Source organism: Schistocerca americana, chromosome 3, assembly GCF_021461395.2.
Source record: "Schistocerca americana isolate TAMUIC-IGC-003095 chromosome 3, iqSchAmer2.1, whole genome shotgun sequence".
Lineage (NCBI taxonomy): Eukaryota > Metazoa > Arthropoda > Insecta > Orthoptera > Acrididae > Schistocerca > Schistocerca americana.
In genome coordinates, this window is record NC_060121.1 from 578,515,364 (window position 1) to 578,538,188 (window position 22,825).

The window sequence follows — 22,825 nt, forward strand, 5'->3', positions numbered from 1 at the left end:
TGGAGTAAGTAAATATAGTGCAATGCTCCAAATTTTTTAGTGTACATATTGATTAAATTTTAAATTGTAAGAAGAATATTACTGAGCGTCTCAAAAAATGTAATTCAGTTATTTTGGCTCTTCGTTTAATTGCTAATCGTGGAAACGTTACCATGAATCTCCTGACATATTTTGGATCTTCCCACTGAATAATGTCATATGGAGAAATTTTCTGGGGTAACTCATCACTTAGAAAGAAACGACTGCAGAAAAGCGAGCAGTAAGAGAAACTACGTATTGCAACTGCGTCATTGTTAGCGAAATTCATCATAAATAATCCATCGTGATTTCAGGACAGTGATGTCCATACCTACAGGCTCGAGGGAAAATGAGCTTCATTACCAATCATTAGAGCATTCCGTGGTGCTGAAAGGTTTTCAAAATGCAGCAACAAAACATAAATTTTTTTAAGGTTTGTTGCATGAAGAGGAATAAAATAAATTTGCTTCTCAGTACTTCATTCTTCGAAAAATAGCTGCTTCTGGATGTCGCGTAAGCCTGTAAAAACTAAATGTAAGGAATCGGTCCTCTCCAGTCCTGACAGATACAAAATTATAGCACGGAAGGAGTTCCCGTATAGAAGATGGCAGTGGAACCACGAATATCAGGTGCTATTTTTGACTAATTGCCTTTGTCTGCCGTTACCTTCACATTCTGTACGCTAACTGCGGCAGCTGCACTTCTCATTTAATCTTTGAAATAGTTCATAAGGTATTTATGTATATTCGGCGCAGACGAGCTAATACATTTACATACATACACATACATGACAGTGATTAATTTGAACGTTACATTATTATGCATTTTTCTTGTTTTCTTCTTCTTTTTCTCTTCCTGGAACTTCTTCATTCTTTGGCTTTGTTCCCGTCTCCTTTGCTTTGTTCATATTTTGCCTTTCTTCCTTTCTTTTACTTCAAAATTCCTGTTCATAATTTTGTTTTTAACTTTATCTGTTTCATGTATCTTTTAAATACGAGTCCTTGCTTGTTTTAGGTCTTCTTGTATTTCTTAAAAACAATTGACTTTTTGATGGAACTATTTACTACATCAAACACCCTCTTTGTGAGTGCGTTGTTGTTTATTCTATGTACGAGTCCATAGAATGGTTGTCAGCATTTTCTGACCATGTCCATGACCCTGTTCTTGTGTCCATAAAATGTGATTCTTTGGTTGGTCTCTTTGCACTGATCCAAATTTTTTTGAGGATTTTAAGTTCTATTTTTTGTATCTCTGCGATGCCTGATGTTCTGATGGTGACCGTTTCTGATGCGTAGAGTGCTTCTGGTAGTACAAGTGTACTGTGGTGCTTGCATTCAGTCTATCTTGAAATATCTCTTTTATTGTATTGCGTCCATGTCCGTTTGTATTCTTTCTGATCGTTTTTCTGTTCTTTGCATGTTGGATACCTCGTTTTATCCTCCTATTTGTATATATTCCCCAAGTTATTTGAATGTTTCATCTCTGTTAACCTTTCCGTCTTTTGTACATATGACTTGATTGTCGTTGCTCTTTCTTTTCATATATTGCGCCTTCTCATACGATACCTGTAGACCTGCTTTCACAGAGACTTCATGTAACTATTACAGTGCTTATTGTGCTTCTTGTCAGTTGTTGCTTAGTATTGAAAGGTCATCTGCAAATTCCAGGCATTTTATGATCATCTTGTTTGAATACGTTCTACCTAAGCGTAATCCTTTTATTTTTCCCCCATTGTTTGCTAATTATTTTCAAGACAACGTCGAATAGAGGCGATGAGAGACCATCTCCTTGTCTGACCCATGTATGTCTCGCGAATGGGTCTGTAATTTCTCCTATAAATATTATTTTGGCTGTTGTGTCTGTGGCTGTCACAGGAGTATCCTAGTCTTTCTGTGTATTACATATTCTTCTAAGTCTAAGGTCTTCTTAAAGTCCAAGAGTGCGACTAGAGTGTCGGTCATCTGAATGACTCTCAGGAGCGTTTGCCAGTTCCCAGTTTGTTCAATACAGGACCTTCCTTTTCTGAAGCATGCTTAGTGTTCCCCTATCTCTGTATCAGCTTGTGGTTCTAGTCTGTTGAGAAAAATCTCGGAGAGAATTTTGTGGGCTACCGGTAATGAAATATCTCTGTAATAATTAAGGTCTGTCTTGTCGCCCTTTTTCTTGCCTGTGTGAATCAACGCAAATTTTCATTCCTGTGGAATTTTCTCTGTATTTCATATTTCTATAAGAGTTTTATGGAATCCCTTTGTGATGGTTTGGTCTTTAAGTTTCCAGAGCCGGAAGTAACGCTGTCTCCTCCTGGGGCTTTGTTGTTTTTAGCTGTTTTACCATCTCTTGTACGTCAGTTAGTGGGTTTGGTACCGTTTTCGTGTAGGGTAACTTTTCTTTAGGCTTCTAGAAATTGATCAGTGTATCAAAACCATTTTCAAGAAATTTGCGGTTTTATACAGAAGTTGTTTCGAGATATCCATCTGTTCTCTTGAAGCAAATATTTAGAGGCTGATAACACGTTGTATTTTCCCTGAAAATTCTATATAAATTTCTCAAGTTACGTCTCTTAAGGACTTCCGCGATTTCACTTAGTCTAGTTTTGTCGTATATCCGTTACACTCTTCTAATATCTTTCGAGGATCGTTTCTGGACTTTGTGGAAATCTATCCATATCTCTTTTCTTCTGTTTCTGCTAAACTTCCTCCAACCTTGGATTCTACGTTCAATGGCCTGATAACAAGTTGCGTTTCATCATCTATGTTTACATTTCCTAAGTGGTAGATCCAAACGATTTGCATTCTGAATTGTCTTCGCGAGGTCTGCCCAATTTTCTGTTGAACTTTAATTTCTTCAATAATTTTGTCTTTTTCAGTCTTCAATTGTTCTACATCCAGTCTTGTGATTTTTTTCTGTCTTGGGATTGGTCTAATTTTCACTTATAGCAAGTGAATGTCGGACTTGAAGAATCCTTTGCGTATTCTCACATTCAGAATTTCGTTTAATTTTTGGATTTGATGGCCACATCATCTAACTGAAATTCTCCCCATATGTTTTTGGGCGTTTTCCATGTTGTGAGTTTCGTTTTGGCGTTTTAAATTGCGTTAACATAGTTTTTAAGCTAAAATTTTGACTTTAAGTTATTGGATGATCCCCATACTTGTTTGTGCGTTTTTCTGCTGTGTATGGGTTTGTGATTTGCTTGTACTTTTTCCCCTTGCTTAATTGTGAACTGAAGTCTCCTAATATAATCTTAACATGTCATTCTGGTATTTTATTTGTCATTTCGTCCAAGTTTTCTCAAAAGTCTTCGATTTCTTGTGGTTTCTTTCTGTTGTGATCGTTTGCTGGTGCATGCGTATTGATGGTTGTGTATCTCTGGTTACGTGATTAGAAGGCTATTGTACAGATTCTTTCTGAAACTCAATTGAAATGTAGCATATTGTGAACCGAAAATCCTGCGCCAAATATTGTCGGTGATCCTCCACTGACAGCAGGTTTTCCTTTGCATATCCTGGAATTTTGTGAGTTAAAGTGGTTTTCGTCTGTGAAACGCGCTCTTATACTGCGAGGGTTTTGAATTGAAATTTTAGCTGAACATCTGTAAGCTGTTTCAGTTTGCCTGTCTTGACCAACGTATTTGTGTTGAGCGTGGCAGTATAGTGTTTGTAAACAGGTTTCGAGAAGATCCGATTCTTCTCATGATGTTCCTAGTACTCCAGAATGCGATGACCAAGACAGTCCAGTACATTTACTCGGCCTTGGCCTGGTGGATATTTTTCCTGTTGTTCCATCACGATTTTTTCAAGTTGGATGTTGTTGTGGTGATCTATTTTGGAGATCACAAATGTTAGGAACTTGATTGTTAAGATAAAGACATATTTCTAGCAGCCGCACCAACTTCGTGAATAGACGATGACCACTACCTGCGGGATGCCAGATGAGACGCTAATGGTTTAGGTCGCAGTTAGAATTTGGTCCACCCTGCGTATTTCATTTCCCTAGTACCACCCACATTTGCGATATATACGTTCATGAAAGAAGCCTAAATGCTACATAATGATGACGAAATTGCTGTATTAATAACTGGCCTTCCAAGGACGAGTATAATATACAGTCAGACTGAAACGGGATGACAGCATATAAATGGAAAAGAAATTGCTCTGTTTTGATATTTTAAGCAAATTAAAACGAACATAGACTTACGTACAGCTCTTGTCACTGTAGAAGAGAGTTAATGAAGAAAAGTTTGGAGAAACCGCATTGCTTACATTGGACTCTGTTCTTGAGATCCTAGCCATTGTTCTGAAGCTGCATTCACTCTAAGAATATTGAAGACAAAATGGATAGGTACCAGTTTGCTTTCATCAGATCGCCAGGGCTAAGTCAGATATTCAGCTTCAGCTACCGAGAAAAGTAAGTCTTCAATTAGCATTGCTGGCAGTACATGTGACTCTGTGGGCAAGAAGAACCAGAGTGAACATTGAATGTACACTTTTGTATTCATTAGCCTTTCTCTCTCTGTAGTATTTCAATCCGAAATGATTTCATGTAAAAATACAATCTTGCTTAATTAGACTCCTAACAATGGTTACAGGCAAATATCGTGGCATCAACATAAAAATGTCTGGTTCATTACGAACATCGATGTTATTAATGTTTTTATTTGACTGTCGCATTCAAAAGTTAAATATTGGTAGACAGTACGTCAGAAACTACGGAAAAACGACTAAGTAATAAGAAATTCTGTGTATTAGCATCTATTTACAAGCATTGAGTGCCCGAAACATGCATCATCAATACTTATTTCATTCGGTGAACATACTCCAATTTGGAAAATGTAGTGTAGGAGCACTGCTGTAAGTATTTTGGGACCCGATCTCGATAGTTTCAAATTATTTCCGTAGCTATATGTCGGCATCAAAATATTTGAACTTTCTAATACACTAGAAATGCATTTGAGCGTACTGATCAGTATTTATCAACGAATTTAATAATTATTAGCGTTGTCCGTATCAGCTGCAAGAATAAAATGCTGACCTTCCTTTTCTTACTTAACAGTAAATTTTTATGCTAGCTGTGTTTCCTCAGCGCCTTTTTAAGGCCAAATATTCGGACTGTCTGACAGAAGAGACAGCTTTTCAGCGGAGCAAATTTCTCCATCGACAACGCTGTTGGTGCTAGCACATAATCGGATGAAGGAATTGCGTACGTTTCTGTTTTGACAGCCCTGTTTGGTCTGCTTTTATAGCAGCATTACGTCAGAAGGCAGGGCAACAGCTTTTCTTCACCGACCAACTGGCTGAATGGAAACAAACGATTCATTCTACAGTGCAGACTTTTCTCGTGTGAAACTTATTGGTACATACAACGCAGTATCACTTTTTCAGTGAGTGGCTTTTGTGCTAACGTTAGATTCTATTACCACCAGCCCGGTAATAAATCAATTCGTAACCGACGTATTGACTGTTGCTTCTATCTCGGGTTCCTCGACACCTGTAATGGAGAATGTACCTTTGACAAAGGCAACTCTTCTTGCTGGAGAAATGTGAGAAAAGTGGTAAAATGCTCACCTGAGACAGAAGCCATCACTCCATAAGTCAAGAAGTGGACAGAAAAGCCTCAATGAATTTGCAGTTCTCTATTAATGCATATCAATGTCGTATAACTGGAAAACCATTTTACTTTTATTAAGGAAAATGAGACCTAAGTTTATGTTTCAACTTTTGGTTTCAAAAGTTTATACATTTTTCCCAGTTACATTACATCTAAATTTAATAACATGTGAATATTGTGACCAGTTTTTCTCTGGTTTCGATACTACACGGTGATTTTCTTTTGAAAAGGATTTGAGAGTGACTTACAAAGATCATACTGATTGGACAAGGCAAAAAGAAAGTTTCCACTGAGACAAGCATTGTTGATTTTATTTCTTAAATGCTGGAAATATATCCATTATTTTACACAGAGTCCCAATGAAATATTTGGCGTAATTAAGCTATAGCAAAAGCAACAGAAAGTTTCCGTTTCTACGTACCATATTAATAACCAGTATACATCATTAACTTAAAATATTATGACTTTAATTGACTTATTTTCGTTTGTTGTCGTGGAAATATAGTCCAGTCATGTAAAATCTATTATATTTTCCTGACACTGAGACGTATTATAAATATTAACAACGACCTCCCCGAAACGATTTCTTAAGCTGGTGTTCAGATGTCTGTATCCGCAGATCCAAAATGCTTGGAGTACACTACTTACGAATATGAACCTACGACGTAGTTACTGTATGTTTCTTTCTGCCAGAAAGAAAAGTCATACCAGTGCTACCAATTACTGTAAGTGATTATATATTTCCGTGGACACTGAATATCTCAAGAACATTCCATGTGTATCACAAGTCATTGTCAAAAGAATGTAATAAAGAAAATTGGAATTTTCATACCAATGAAAACTGTAGGTAAATGGAGGGGAAAAAAGAGTTGAAAGTTAACACAAGTGACTAGATTAAGAAAGACAGAACTTTGTGAAATTATATGTAGCACTAGACACCGTATACCGAAATCACAGAGAAACGCAGTTGATGAAAATATATAAATCTGAGTAATGTATATCATACAGAAAATAGAAACTTGTGGGAACACCCTAACCAGTCGCGAGGGAAGAGACCTGAAAATACTGAGAAACCAAAAAACCCCCTATACAAAAAAGAAAGGTAGTGCTTAATCAATGAATCATTTGGACCTGTGTACAAGAAACGAATTTTACTCGATACACATATTGACATAGATATAGGACACGTAGATGTATTTAGAAATCACGTCACACAGGGAGAAAGGTGCCTAAGACAAGAAAGTATGAAGGTATTAACAAAGAATGAAATTGGAACAAGTTGTGGCAAACAATAGGAAAACATTTATTTCATGTATTTCTTATCCTCTTGCGAAGTGTATGTCTTTTTCTTTTATCTAACTTGGTCAGAAGTAGAGCAAGTACGCCCATATTTTCCTAGTCTGACAGATGTTTTATCTTCTTACCTTTCAATGACCTTAGTTCTTAATTCTTATGAAATATCTCACCGACGTGATAAAAATCTGGACATGCTCTCCTGCGACGGTGTGGAACACCTAGTACCAGGAGAAGGGATATAAAGCACAAAGCGTATGCTTTACCGGGTTAACAACCTTGCGACAGTAGTGAGGTTAAATGATATTTCATCCAGTCTCTCGGAGGCACCTGTCGCAATGAATCTTTCAGCTGAACACGTGGGTATATGCGTGTCTCATTACTTCTGTGGTGAAATGTTATACGCTTGAAGTTTCTTTTACAGACCACCATCGTGGTTCAGTGGTTGGAAGCTCTGGTTATTCACGTGAAGGCCTCAGGTCCTTTTCCATTCTGTGAAAGATCTCTAACAGGTTCAAATCAGCTTCATTAAGCCAAAACACGATGTGGTTGAATAGAAAAGAAGCAGCGAAATTGACATGCAGACCACTGAAGTGACGTCAGTGATAAGCAAAGATCTCATATTGATTTTTAATTTCTTACTTGGCAAAGCAAAGTGGTTTACCATCCTTAAGAGTATTTTCTGCAGGAGTATAAATCACGCTATTCGTTCAGCCAATCCTTCCGTCTTATGACTATATATTCCTGTTTCTCCATGAAGACCTTTATACCGTCCAATACTCTGATCACTAGAGACAATTGATGAGCTGCAAGTGTGACATTATTCATAGGAATTGACGTATCACGAATGAAGCTCTAAAATTCACCCTTCGCATTTTCCGTTTTCTAAGAATGTTTCCCCACTAACCTTTCTTGGTAAGATTTTGCATCAGACCAGCGAATTCAGATCAAAGATAGCAAGTTAGTAGAGTTCCTTCGAGTAAACAATACATTCAGCCGAACTGGCGCTGTTTACATTATGAAATTTAGAAACACAATTATAAGTGTACGAATTCAGCATTATGCTTGACTTTTCCCCCTGTGTCGTGGGACCAGCATCACACGATTTTCCTGACTCAGTCTGTCCCTCCAAATCGGCAACTGTTTGTGGCATTATTATTGTTTTCTTTTATGTTATATTTTTGGTTTTATTGTATTCATCTAATACTTTGGCATCCGACATAAATGTGGCATGAAGAAAACCAATAACCTCTTCAAGTAGGTGAAGTCGTTGAATTGGTATTGAGTTGGCTTGCTTGTCTGAAGCAACAATTCAGCCTCGTCACATGGCCGAACAGGTTTATGGAAAGTATGCAAAATTTGAGGGCAATTCAAATTAGCAACAATTTATGATAATTTATTAAAATTTGCATTACGCAAGCGATCCCAGTAATGCTTTGCAACTTATAGAGATAAATGGGAAATGTATATACGTCCGTATCTCCTTTTCCCTCCTCTTTGTTATCTCCACTTCCCTCTCTTTGTCCATCTTCTCTACTTCCCCCTCTCTTTATTCATATTCTCCTCCTCCCTCTCTCACTGTTCCTCCCCAGTCTCTCTTCATATCCATCACACTCCTCTCTCTATCCTCATCTCCCTTCCCCTCATTCATTTTCTCCAACTCCCGCTCTCTGTCCATCTCCTCTTCCCATGTCTCTCTCCCTGACAATGAGCCTTGTTTATTTTTAATGAAAACGAAACCTCGATTGGGAAATGAAGTTGCTTAAAATTAACAGGTAAATCGGTTGGGATCATTAATATAATTATTACATGAGAGACCTCTCCAGCTTCTGAATTTGTAAAGATCATACCTTCAGTAACAGTATATCTCATAAACTGTGAACGGGTAGAACTGGAAAGTTCCAGATGATTCAGATGCATAGTAGTACTGTGATCATTAGTGAATAAGTAATAAACATAACATTCCTGTGCCCTCTTAAAACTGTCTGCGATGCACACAGCAAAAGGTAACACTGTTGTATATAAAATTTTTGTTTAAAGTTATATTCAAAGGTAAAGAATATATGTGAAAGAATAAGCCTAAAAGTTTCACTGCTCTGATAAATGAAAACTGACTGCGAAAAAAAAATTAAAAGGAGCGAAACCCCACATTTTCACCTAACGGAATTTCCTTTCTCGGAATAAGTGTTAACTGATAATCCCTACATCTTTGTTTAAAAGAAATTGTCTTTGTATATTAGTGTAGACAAGTCGAGTGTGCAGACGATGCAGGGCAAAGTTGGTTACTTGTGCTGATCTAATTTAAACACTGGTCTAGTGCGGAACCCAGTGTGTGATGACTAATGTAACTTTTAATCCTGAATCCAGGATAGTATGACTAATATACCTTGTAGAAAATCTCATTGGGTTCTTTTGCGCCACAACTACGGGGATTCAAGATGCGATCTTGAGGCACACGGTCCGACTGGAGATATAAAGTGACTGAATAAAGCTATGAGAGTGCCTTTAACCAGGTTTGCTGGTTGGATGTTCACTTGACAAATATTTTTGTGACGTTGGATAACAGCATAAAATATTCCTTATTGTGTGCGCCCTCTGTAGCGTCCGACCATAACTACGTTGCAACCCGGTGGAGACTAGTGTTGCTTCCCCGTACTTGCCAAGGTGAAAATTTTGATAGCTGCACTCATACTTCTCCCATTGACATTTAGCCGAGGCATTCCGCCGTACCGTGCCCAAAAACCTGAGTGATGCGAAGACCGGTCGTGGTAATGTACATGGTCTGGGCACGGGGCCGATGTCCCCTTCTGACTGGGCGTCGTTGCTTGCAGCAGCTGGACCACAGTAACCGTAGAGAGTGACCGTTGGGTGTAAGTGTACATCTCCACGACTACTGGCGGCATCAGGGTCATGCGAGTCAGTAAAGAAAGTTCCGTCTATACATACATGCATGCAACACGGCTTCATTTAGTTTCGGGTACCATGTTGTGACATCATTAATAGTAGGGACTCTGTACATTCGGAAAAAATCATCTACACAATTTCGAAAATAACAAGAACTGATATGTACGAGAACTATCGCACAGTAAGTTTCACAGTTCATGCGCCCATGTTGCTGACAAGGAAAATATGTGAAAGAAAAAAATGGGAGTAAGCTATAGGGAAATATGGATAATATACAATATGTACAAGATCCATGACGGAATAATGAAATTAGATAGACCAAGGACGAAGTACTGGGGTTAAGAAGAGTGTTGGACAGAGATGCAGTCTTGCTTCCCTACTGTTCAGTACATAAATCGAAGACGCAGTGACGAAAATAAAACGATGAATCAAGAGTAGGGTTAAAATCGAATTGGTAGTCTAAAGAAAGAGTCCTTAGAAAATGTAGTCCATCAACAAAGCAGGTGGCTTACAAAACACTCGTTTGACCTATACTTGAGTATTGCTCATCAGTGTGGGATCCGTACCAGATCGGGTTGACGGAGGAGATAGAGAAGATCCAAAGAAGAGCGGCACGTTTCGTCACAGGGTTATTTGGTAACCGTGATAGCGTTACGGAGATGTTTAACAAACTCAGGTGGCAGACTCTGCAAGAGAGGCGCTCTGCATCGCGGTGTAGCTTGCTCGCCAGGTTTCGAGAGGGTGCGTTTCAGGATGAGGTATCGAATATATTGCTTCCCCCTACTTATATCTCCCCAGGAGATCACGAATGTAAAATTAGAGAGATTCGAGCGCGCACGGAGGCTTTCAGACAGTCGTTCTTCCCGCGAACCATACGCGACTGGAACAGGAAAGGGAGGTAATGACAGTGGCACGTAAAGTGCCCTCCGCCACACACCGTTGGGTGGCTTTCGGAGTATAAATGTAGATGTAGATGTAGATGAAAGGAAAAAGTCCAAAACCTCCTATTGTGGGGAAACGCGAAAAACTTTTCCCTTTAGTTACTATTAATTTTGTCTTCACCAAACAGTTATGTGATATTCTTTACATCATATCTCAGTACCTTGTGAAGATGAATTGGGTTGTCCTAAAGGAGGATCACGGTACTAAAAACCGAGGATTTTTATCTTTCACTCAAACTGCTTATGAATCAGGCATTAAAACTTCTGATTACAACATCAGAAATAGTAATATTTGCACAAAACTTTCATAGTAAGAGACAGAAGGGAAATTTCTATAATTCTCGCACTTCGTGCGGCACACTTGACACCTCTGGGTTTTTTTCTAGTGGGGATTCGTAAAAGACATGGTTTATAAAGACGCTCAAACTACACCTGAAGATATGCGAGAGAGAATTGTCAGAACCATGTGCTTCGATATATGCCGATGTGATAAGGAATAGCACTCTACCCATGATAATAGAATTACAGCACTGTATTAAAACCAGTGGTCATCACTTCGAACACCTTCTGTAAATGGACGTTCATGCTGTCTTTTTGACCTTCGTTGACCTTCAAAGACCTTACTGTTACACATCATTAGATTCGTCTTGATAGCCGCTATCAGAAAATGAGTACCAAAATATGGTATCCCATATAAAAAAAAAACGAAGTTGACCTTCATATCTCTGACGCGACCCCATCTATAAACAAAAAACCAACGTCATATTATGGCCCCCAGTTGTCCCTTGCAACTTTTGTTCTACAAACATTTCAGCTCCTATCGATAGTTTGTGACTCACCCTGTATACATTGCATGAGATAAAGTGCTGTAGAATGCTTCCAGAGAAACAGTGATTGGTATGTGTGGGATAAATCTGTAACCGTAACAGTAAAATTCCATGCAAACTACACATAAAATTTATTCCATGTAGATAATTAGAAAAGTCATACATTTACCTAACAAACATAATAGTTTCTGGTACCTGCTTTGGATAATCTCATGGCCTTTTAAATCCTTGGATACTCATAAAATGAAATAGTATAATGCCAGGGGAAACACACATGCCGTACACATCCACTCTAACGTTAAGCAGAAGGAGGAAAAGAAACCAGAAGAATGCACTACGAACACATACAGTCGGCAAAGGTTTGTTCCAACAGTCGTACGTTTTATGATGAACCTGAAAATTCGTGCTGTAGAGCTATGTAGAAATTACGATATAAATGTTATTCACGTCAAAATGGGAGACTCAGTAATTTAGAAAAATACGGATGAATCTAACATGGCTCAGAAAAGAACCACGTGGATCAAGCAACATTAAATCAGAGCAAGAGAAAATAAAAAAATCTGAAAATCGTTTATCCCGGTGAAACAATTGCCCACGAAAGATAATTACAGGAAAGTAATTCGAAGAAGAAACCGATTCGAACAACTGAAACCTCTCCAAAGTTTATACTAGCACGTAGGATAGAACAAACAAAGACACTTATACTAACACACAGAAATTACTGTATAGAAATGAAACTAATGAGAGAAAAGAGTCAAGAAAATAAGAAACTCACATGCACGATCACACTGAGGTGTGACGAAGCATAACTCATGCATTGCACTCCCACATTCGTAGATTAGATTACATTAGATGTACTTTGGGTTGCTACTGATTCATAGTGAGGAGATCCTCTGGAACGTGGAACATGTCAGAAAATAAGAATACACAATAAATATTTACAGAATAAGAATATAAATGCCAATGCTACTTTCACAGATACCAAACTAAATTGTCCTTTGTCGATGTGGAACATATTCACATTATGTGATATTATTAATAAAATACATGCATGAGTTGTTCTGCCCAGAAATTCATCAGTGTAGTAGAAGAAATTGCCCACCAATAAATCCTTTAGACTCTCTCAAAATGATCTTTATTACTAGTTAAAATTTTTTATGGCTGCTGGCATCTTATTGAAACTATGTATCGCTCAATAGGGGACATCTTTCTGAATCGAATTAAGTGACTTTAACTCTTTGTGAAAGCTATTCTTATTTTTAGTATTCATTCCATAAACTGAACTGTTGGTATGAATGAGGATATACATTTTAATGACAGACTTCATTAAGGAATAAATATATTGGGAAGCAGTGCCTTAAACAGCTCTCTGCAAGAAGTTCTTGAGTATTCTCCACGTTTTTGAACAAGTAACACTTTCGTTTGACCTGATGAATTACCCCAGAAAATAATCCAGTACGACATTTTGGAATGAATGTAAGGATCGTGCGCTAGTTTTTTTTTTTTTTTATATCACCTATGGCTGACAACATTCGCATAGCAAATAGAAATTTATTAAGAGCTTCATCAGTTCAGTGGTATTCTCCTCCCAGTTAAATCTGTTATCAAGCTGTAATCCAAGGAATTTAACGCTGTAAACTTCTTCTATCCGCTTGTCGTCGTATTTTGGCATATACAGGCAGGAAAGTTTTACAAGTTCTGAACTGGGTACCGTATGATTTTTCATGGTACACTGGCAGTGGATTGGTTAGAACCCATTCATTAATGACCTTGAAAATTTCATTAGCTGACCACTCTGAGACTAAACTTAATTTATTATTTGCTGCAATGTTTGTATCATCGGCAAACTAAGCAAACTTGGCGTCAGTTAATGTTACTGATGAAAGATCGTTGAGCCACATAAGAAAATGTAAGTGGCTTAGAGACGAAATCTTGGGGGATAACAGATGTTACCGGCTCCCAGGTGGACGCCTGATTAATTAATACAAGTGTCTTTCCTACTGACACCCTTTGTTGGGGTCAGAAATATACGATTTGAGCCATTGTTTAGCATTTCCTGTTACACCGCAACATTATAATTTACTTAAACGGTAATTGTAATTTATGCTGTGAAATCCCTTTCATAGATCAAAAACGTACCACTAGCCTGTAATTTATTGTCTAATGAATTAAGTACAGTCTCACCATATCTCAATATCGGAATCCTTTAAAAATGTGAACTGTGACTTGCACAATATTTTATTTGTGGTCACATGTTATGAAGACAAATGTATATAACCTTCTCCAAAATTTTTAGATGTATACCAGTAAAATCGAGCAATTACAAAAACTCTACCACGATCAATACTGAATAAAATTTTCCTCGTTATTATTAGGGACTGTAAAAGAAATGGGTTAATACTTAAGGTAGACTGAAACTTATTCAAACTCAGTTACCTTCCAAAATTACTGCAAACGAGCTCCCACGAAGAGCCTCACTCACCACAATCTCTGGAACGAGTGAAGAGTATCCTAGCAAAATCTGGGTCCACACAGTTAGTGGGAGTTGTCAGACAGACAGCATTTCGCACGATGCCAGCTTAAACAAAATAGCGCTTCAACCGCAAGGAAGCAAACGTCTTTGCCTTAATTTAAGACTATGGAAGAGTTGGTAGACCGCCACAGTAGCAGGCGAAAAGTTTGCCAGTTACCGAACACTATCAAAATCCAGTGCACAGACGCATACATCCTCACTGTTTCATCCAAAGAGGGGAGTAATGGGAAAGAATGGTAGGCGTACAGCATTAAGACATCACAAGTTGGGGAAGGTAGAGAGAACACGCATACTTGATAAAACGATATATCTGCGTCTAAACCAGATTCAGAAGAAACTTGATTTCAGAGAATGTATAAAGTTTTAGTAGATAAGGACGTAATCAGCTGCTGACTCTTTCTTCCAATATGGTTTACTAAACGTACTGAAAGTGAAAGGGACTAAGGCTAGGGATTCTGTAGTTGCCAACAGGTTATATACCTACTTCTGTTCCCGCATTATGCTAGAAAAAGACATGATTCCACAGAAAACCGAAAAGGACCCTAACGAAGCCGTTGTAAATTTATATACTAATTTCGTATATGTAGGATGTGGTTCTACACAATGAATAAAAAGGCCTGAAAGCGTTTTATCACTTTACTATTTCATGTTTCTCAACGATTTGTGCTTCTATGTTGCTTGCGGTAGATTTCTGTAAGATGACCGCGTATTTGATATGAATCAGATTGTAAGCTCAGGCCATAAGAAGGGGTCAACTATTACAAATTTTTTTTTCTTTCTTCATACAATCTTTGAAGTGCTTTCTCGAACTGGAAAACTGTTCAAGTTGCTCGAAGGATCGACTTGGTGCAGGAAGACTCTTCTCCGTGAGTTCATTTTGCATCTCGCCGGTTGGTTTTGCTGGATGCAGCGATGACCGTTATGTGATGTATTCGGACTTGTGGCATTTTCCTATCATTTTGTCAGCTGCAAATTTCCCGTATTGCTGTTTTCAAACTTGCTGTGACTTTCTTCGCACAATTTTCTAGAAGATGACTCGTAAGTCCATTTCATCGCAGATGGCTTCAGTCTACTGGCTTATGGTCCAATCTTAGGTGATTTTCTGGTAACTTAGGTTCTATTTTCAGTATAAGAGATGTAGATTCCTAGACGATGGTTATGTGGGGCTATTTGTGGTGTTTAGTTTCCGAACTTATTAAAGCCTTTATTATACAGTAGATCTTCGGGGATATTCGGTATTACCGAGGGATCTTCACTTCTTCTTGAATGCCGAAGACATATGTGAGCATCTCTAGGACAGTCTTCCTTAGATACACGAAATTGGCATGAGTATTACCGGATTTCGGTACCGGTACTGTTTTTGAGGATGCCCTTCCGTCCCCACACTATGACCCACGGGACTGAATATCTGCACCCAAACTTTCTGCGTTTTGGGTCGTGGGTACCAGCCCGGTATTCACCTAGTTGGATATGGGAAACTGCCTAAAAACGACATCAGGCTGAACCGTACAACAGTCATAGGGGTTAATTCGGCAGGCGGATTCAATGTATTTGCAATTGCAAAGATGGACAACAACCAACTGTATAAGGGAATTATAACAGTCAAGATCTGTGCAGTGCCGGGACTCGAACCCAGATATCCCGCTTTAAATGAGCGGTCGCATTAACAGATTCGGCTATCCGTGCACGACATACGGCAACACCCCAATATCCATAGCCCGTTGTTCCTGCGTCACAACGTACTCGTACATACTTTATGTAATCCCCATACAGTGGAGACCATTTTAATTGAGAGTCGCTGGCTGGAATCGACGAATAAATATCATGCTACAGTGCCTTTGTTAGTAGAGAGAACTATGCAATTTTCCTTCGGACAGACAAGCATATATGACTGAAAGTTAGGACGTTCTTCTTAACACCACAGACGCTGCAGTGTGGCACTCATTAGGCGGCCGGCTCGACTGAACGAATTACATAAGCGGAGTACTGTCTCGCGCGGCTAACTGGACGGATGAGCTTTTCTGAGACAACGATGTACAGAATCTGGAGAGTCTCTCAAACACAGCAAATGCGCAGCCTCTTTCCTTATATATTTGGTTTAAAGGCTATGGCTTAGTCACGTAAATTTAATTCGTCACTGACTCTAAAAGGGAGGCCACGTTCTACATAATTCCAAGAACGTCGTCCAATACATCGTTCACGAGAAACTTGACTGGATATGATTCGCTACTATTGCACAAAAAAGGCTTTTAATTCACACTGTCCTATACCAATACGTTTCCATGTATCTGACTCCTTCCTTCGTACGTGTAAATGCTTTATTTCTTTGAGGAAACTGTTTCTAGTCTTAGTTTTGTACCTGTGCTTTGTATTATTTTTAAGAAACGATGGTTCATCGATAGGGTCAAAATTTGTACTTTATGTGTTCTGATTTCCTTAAGAATTGAATCATTTATATTTAAAGATTAAATCGTCTGCAAGTGTCGTCGTGCTAACAACAAATGGTGGGAAACTAGATGGCTCATGAAACGTACAAAATGAGTTAGCCAATGTGGGAAGTAATCTATATGTACTTTGAAAAGCTGAACAAATTCTATTGATTCGATTTCTTAGCTATAATGGGTAACAGTTACAGATATTTGAATTCTATAGCAACCAGTTACCGTATATTCTATGTTCTATCTCAATTTCACAATAATACATTACCCATGCATCATCTCAGTAAAGAAATTTGGGTTTATTGTTCTATCTTTGTCATCTGATATGGTTGTATTATGAGGGGCCTTCAATAGGTAATGCGTGACATTTTTTTATCGTCCAGTTTAGGTTGAAGAAATGTGGAAATTGTTGTGGAATATTCCCGCATCAGCGCCTATAGTTTCATGAAGTTCCAGTAGGTGACAGGGCCATACATAGCTTTCAACATGGCGTCTCCAACGGAGGTACGTTCCAAGCGGCAAACTGAGTTTTTTGGCGGAAAACCAGAACATCACCGATATTCATAGGAGCTTGCAGAATTATATGGAGACCAGGCAGTGAACTAAATCACTGTGAATCGTTGGTGAGGATTCTGTGATAACTGCAACAGGGTCGCACAAACCTGTTCAATTTCCTCCGTACTGGTCGGCTGCATGCGGCTGATATCCACGCAGTGTAGGGATGTGCGAAAACTCTCATTCGAGGTGTTCACAGTCAAACACCTCGCTGCTCAAGTGGACGGATCTGTTAGTGGTGCTGACAGGAGCGTCCACCACATGAGTTAGGCGAATGTGCGTGCTCGTCCTTTTCCCTCTGCCTAATAGAAGATCAGAAAGAGCAACGAAAGGCCATGTATGTTGAATTTCGTGCATGCTACGAGACTGCTCTTGACAATTTTTTATAGAATATCGTCAAAAGCAATGAAACATGGACACATCACCTCTAACCGAAGAAGCAGCAGTACGTGGAAAGGGGCTACACCACTTCTCCTCCGAAGAAAAAGTTCAAAGCCATACTTTCAGCTGATGGCAGCGTTCTTGTGGCAGTGTGAAAGGGTTATTCTGTTTGATTTTCTCTCTCCTGGTGCCACTTTGAAGTGTGTTGTGCTGCCCTCAGGAAATTAAGGAAATGACTTCAGCGTGTTCGTCACGACAAAAATGCAAACGAACTGCTCCAAGACAATGCAAGACCTCACACTACTCCGCGCACCCGAGAGGAGTCCTCAAAACTGCACTGGGCACTGGTAGGGGGGGGGGGGGGGGAGTGTTGTTTCTTATCCACTCTACAGCCCGGATCTCGCAGCTTCCGACTTCCATCTTTGGGCAAATAAACGCTGCACTGCGTGGCAAGCTGTACATGGATGATGGTGGGGTTACTGATGAATCACGACGCTGACTCCGACGTCGACCATAAGAGTCGTACAATGCAGGAACACAGGCCCTTTCACTAAGGTGGCGTAAGGGCATAGTATTGAAAGGAGATCCTGTTGAAAGATATGAATTTCTAGACAAAATTGTGAGGAATAATACAATGTGTTGAAATTCTGAATTAAACTAACCTGCTTTCTTAAGAAAAGGATTGCATCAAGTATTGAAAGCCTCTTCTACTTTGTGGCAGTAATAATGGAACATGATATATGTCTATTACAGAGAATAACGATATAAATACGTTCGCGACGGCTACTGCAACAAAACTTTTCCTGACAGGAGCATGGCTAACAGAGTCCCACAATGTGGTTTCTGGGTATTGTGTCGTTTGCAGGCGGGAGTGGACGATGGGCGCGCTGCTGTGCAAGCTGGTGCCGGCGCTGCAGGGCGCCAACATCATGGTCTCGGTGGGCACCATCACGGTGATCGCGCTGGACCGCTACTTCACCATCGTGCGGCACTCCGCCGCCCACCCCACGGACAGCCGTCCGCGGGTCGTCCTCTCCATCGTGCTCACCTGGCTGCTCGCCGTCGTCGCCATCACGCCCATCCTCTTCTTCCAGGTGGGCCGCGCTCTCTGCTACTGAGATCTCCACGCGTCCAAAACGTACGCGCGGGGTTGTAATATACATACGAAATGCACACATATTATCGTTGTTCTCGTCTCCAGTCCGAAGACTGATTCGGTGCTGGTTTTTCTGCTAGTCCACGCTGTGTAAGCCTCTACAACTATTCGTAGCTACACAAACCTACATCCGTTTGAAATGCATACAATATTAATACCACGGTCGCCCTCTGCTGTTTTTAAGTCCTATATTTCTCTCCATGGCCAAACTGACCATTCTTTGACACTTCAGAATGTGCCCTGTCAACCGATCTCTTCTTTTACTGAAGCTGTGCCATGAATTTCTTGTGCCTCCAAGTCTCCTCATTTGTAAGTCGATTCTTTTGCGTTCTTGTATAGCACGCCATACTGATATCTTCATTTCGCTTCTGGTCTGAATTTATCGTTCACATTTCACTTCCACCTAAAGTAACAGCCTACACAAGTAATTTCAGAAGAGACTTCCTCACACTTAAATTTAAGTTTTTCACAAATGCTTATACTACCGTACACAGTCTGCCTTTTATATCCACCCAACCTCGGCCATCACTTATTCTCAGATGCGCAGGGTAATCGCGTGGTCTAGGGCTTCTCATCACGGTCCGCGCGGCTTTCCCCGTCGGAGCTTCGAGTCCTCCCTCGCCCTTGGGTGTGTGTGTATCTTCTTTAGCGTAAGTTAGTTTAGGTTAGATTAAGCAGTGTGTAAGCTTAGGGACCGATGACTGCAATAGTTTGCTCTCATAAGACTTCACAACAAATTTCCAAGTTATTCTCATACACAAATAACAGAAGTCATATTTTATTTTGAGTGTCTGATTACGTAATCTAATGCGCTTAGTATCACCTGATTTAATTCGACTACATTCTGTTACCTTTGTTTTACTGCTGTTTAGAATCACATTATAATCTCTCATGAAGGCGCTATTGATTTCATTCAATTATTTTTCCAAGTGTTTTCCCTTACATGACAGATTTACAGGGCCATCATCAAACTTTACAAATAGTATTATTTTTCTAGAACTTTATATCCCCTTCCAAACTTCTCCTTGCTTTTCTTCACAACTTACTCACTACACAGACTGAATAGTGATAACACTGGGGAAGCTTTCGACAATGTTGACTGGATATACATTCCGTTGCACAAATGGATGTGGTCACATGCTGCACTTGAAAATTAAATCAGTAATCTGGCAGTTACTGCGAAGTAGTTTTTATTAACAAAAAAGGTGGTGAAAAGGTATCTTTCTTTAAATTATTTGGCTCTTTTTAGAATTACTAGGAGACATAAATCTGTAAAAGTTTAAACACATTAGCCGAATAACGATGAATGGACTGGTTGAAGGCAAACCAGTTTAAAATGAACTTCATCGACATCACAGTGCATTCTCAACCTCAGAGCATCCATATTACTGCTAGTGAATACAGCACGATCAGTATTAGAATCGCGCAGTACGGGTTATCATCTATCCAAGTTTTTAGCTAACATTGCTCAATGTTAATTCCCAGTCTACATATTCAGAATTATGTTGGGTGAGTGATCGGTAGGATGCTGCCTGGTGCTTGATATCGAGAAGTACATCTAAATTGGTATAATATTATTACTAAAATATTGGTATTCTTGTAACCAACGAGTCTGGAAATGTCTGTAGAAATGTGAGCATGAAAGCGGAAACTGTAACGTGTTTGTGCCGCGGGGGGGCGCCCCTCTCCATGCACATCAGTTCTGAGAGTGACTTTGGTTCACTAATTTAAAGTGGGTGATTTCATATGGCGACAGATATGAATTGCATGTTAACTAGATGGAGGCGGTACTCGGTCATGTAATCTCTGGTTGGAGATCAGTTTGACATTCCAATATTCCTGCGAGCCTGGTATGTTCTTGATCACCTGTAGACAACATTGCGATGTTTAGTTGTCAGTGCAAAATGGTCATCAGTGTAAAACAGTTTATTGGTGTTGAGTGTAGCGTTTGCAGAAAGAAAGAACAGGATGGCAGTGCTTCCCTAGGACTAGGGGAGCATCCTGACATATAGTCAGTGTGAGTGTAGGCATAAGTTAATTTTTTCGTGTGCTGTACAGATATAAAAGGTAAATGAGCTGTTTGTGTCGAATAGACCTATATTGCATTTTAAAGTTAGTGTTGCTAGCACTATGTGAACTGTGTATATATTGCATTGTACAGTTTGTATTGTTTATGTTATGGGATGACTAGAGAGGACGTATAGATTGAGTACATGGATAACGGTGAGCGAATTTTTACAAGGAAAATTATTTGGGCTATAGATAGTGAGTCGCATTCGTCAAGTGGAGACATTAACTGTACATTGTCCGGTGTCATAATGTAGCAGCAATCGTAATATTTAATTTTAGTTACACTGGTAAATATCTTCGTCTCTTCCAACATTCTTGTGAATCTGGTATGTATTTGATAATGTGTAGGCAATTTTGTGTGTTTAACTGACAGTGGAATTTAGCGATCTGTGCAAAATAAGCACAGAAAGCGTCGGAAAGAAAAAGAGAATCGTGCTTCGATGCCGGCTGCATCACTAATTCGGTAGGTAAATTCGATAACAGAGAATCAGAATGCTCGATTGATTGTGGCGGAATATAGGGGGGATAGTTTGTGTACGTTGAGAAATGGAACCGTATCAAGTTAGGATCATTGGGGAGAGTGGATTACATGTTATTTTCGTAAACAGATGCTGTTGTGGAAAGAATTTCCGTGCACACAACCTGAGACATATAGAAAGCGAGAGTAAGCGAGCGTTGACTATTTATGGGGCATTATTCAATTTTCGAGAGGTTGCCCTAGGTGTTATATTTTTAAAGAGTGAGGTAAGAATAATGTTGAGAACGTTTTAGGTTGCGAGTCATCACGCAGACGTTTCACGACGAGACGAAAGCCGTGTTGGGTAGTTAATTATGATTGAACGTGTGTGTGTGACAACACACCCTGCCTTCAGTGGCAGAGGCAATGGGCACCTGGAGATGCCTGGCACATGAGACGGGCGTGAGCGATGCTTGGAATGCAACTTTCACCGGTGTTCAACGACACGCGTGGGACGCGACCTGTGGCAGCCTCACTTCGCGGTAGTATGTAGCTTAGCGCAGTGAAGCGTGAGTCAAGTGTGATGTAGGGTCCGTTAGAATCGCTAAAAAGAAAGCAGGTTCTGCTATTGTGGTACGGAATCCTTCATCATATTCGCTGGATCGCAGTTAGAGTGAGGGTATAGAGGAACGCGGAACGCGCGCGGTTCTGCTTGGAGTGCGCTCTCTGTAAATAAACGTCTGGTCATTAAAGGCGTCTAAATACAACTTTGGCCTGCGTTCGGCTGCAGTTCGAGGTTGCGATCCCGCCCTATCATATCAGCACGTGTGTGTAGGGGAACACGTATTTGGATAGGAATTTCTCAGGTGTTACGTATGAATGGGAGGTACCGTCATCTCATGCTTGGGGGAGCCGAGCAGAGACTGTGCGCGGTTTGACATCTGAGTGATACGTCACTTATCGCTACCTCCTGTGTACTCAATGGACAGGGGCGTCTGTGGACTGTTCCTGCGCGCGTTCATTGCAATATTTGGGGAGCGGGTCTGTATTCCTTGATATGCGCTATTTGAACAGTTTACGAGTACTTAGAGTGTTTATACATCATTGTGCTGTATTATTTAGGAACAGTTTGCAGGTGTGTTCTGAAATTGATTTGGAAAATTAGGAGTAGTTTGGCTATTTGGACGTAAATTTTTTTCATTATTTACAAGTGGTTTGCACGTCTGTAGGCTGTGCGATGCGTTATTTTTGATGGTTTACAATAAGCAAGTGTGTGTGTGTAGAGCATTATAAATGAGTTATGTAGGAGTGGTTTCCTGGTCTGTATGCTGTGGGACATGTAAGTTCCTGTGCTTTGTGATACATATACTCCATCCCTAAACAAAGTTCATTCATTCCTCCATCCATGAGCCTAGTGCAGGCTGACTCCTTATACCAGAAACCTCTAGGAATAGTTAATATCCTGGAGGCTTAGGTTAGTGGTGGTAACCTTCGTTTGAGACAATTTTCTTAGGTTGGTGGCGAAAGCGCTAGTCACGTTTCTATACAGCCAAGAAATCAACCTCACCGCTGGTTTCTACGAAAAGGTGGTGGTCAGGTGGCTGAGGTTAGTACAAGTGTCCTTTCTTTCCTCCAATTTTCTTAG

The 22,825-nt window shown here is 39.8% G+C and overlaps 1 protein-coding gene across 1 annotated transcript in view; it reads left to right on the forward strand.

The window, feature by feature from the left end:
* LOC124606239 (neuropeptide Y receptor type 2-like) overlaps positions 1-22,825 on the forward strand; it is a 244,258-nt gene that overhangs the window by 119,802 nt on the left and 101,631 nt on the right. Inside the window, exon 2 of the mRNA XM_047138214.1 lies at positions 18,363-18,591. Coding sequence (XP_046994170.1) covers positions 18,363-18,591 — 229 coding nt within the window. The remainder of the gene's footprint in view (positions 1-18,362; positions 18,592-22,825) is intronic.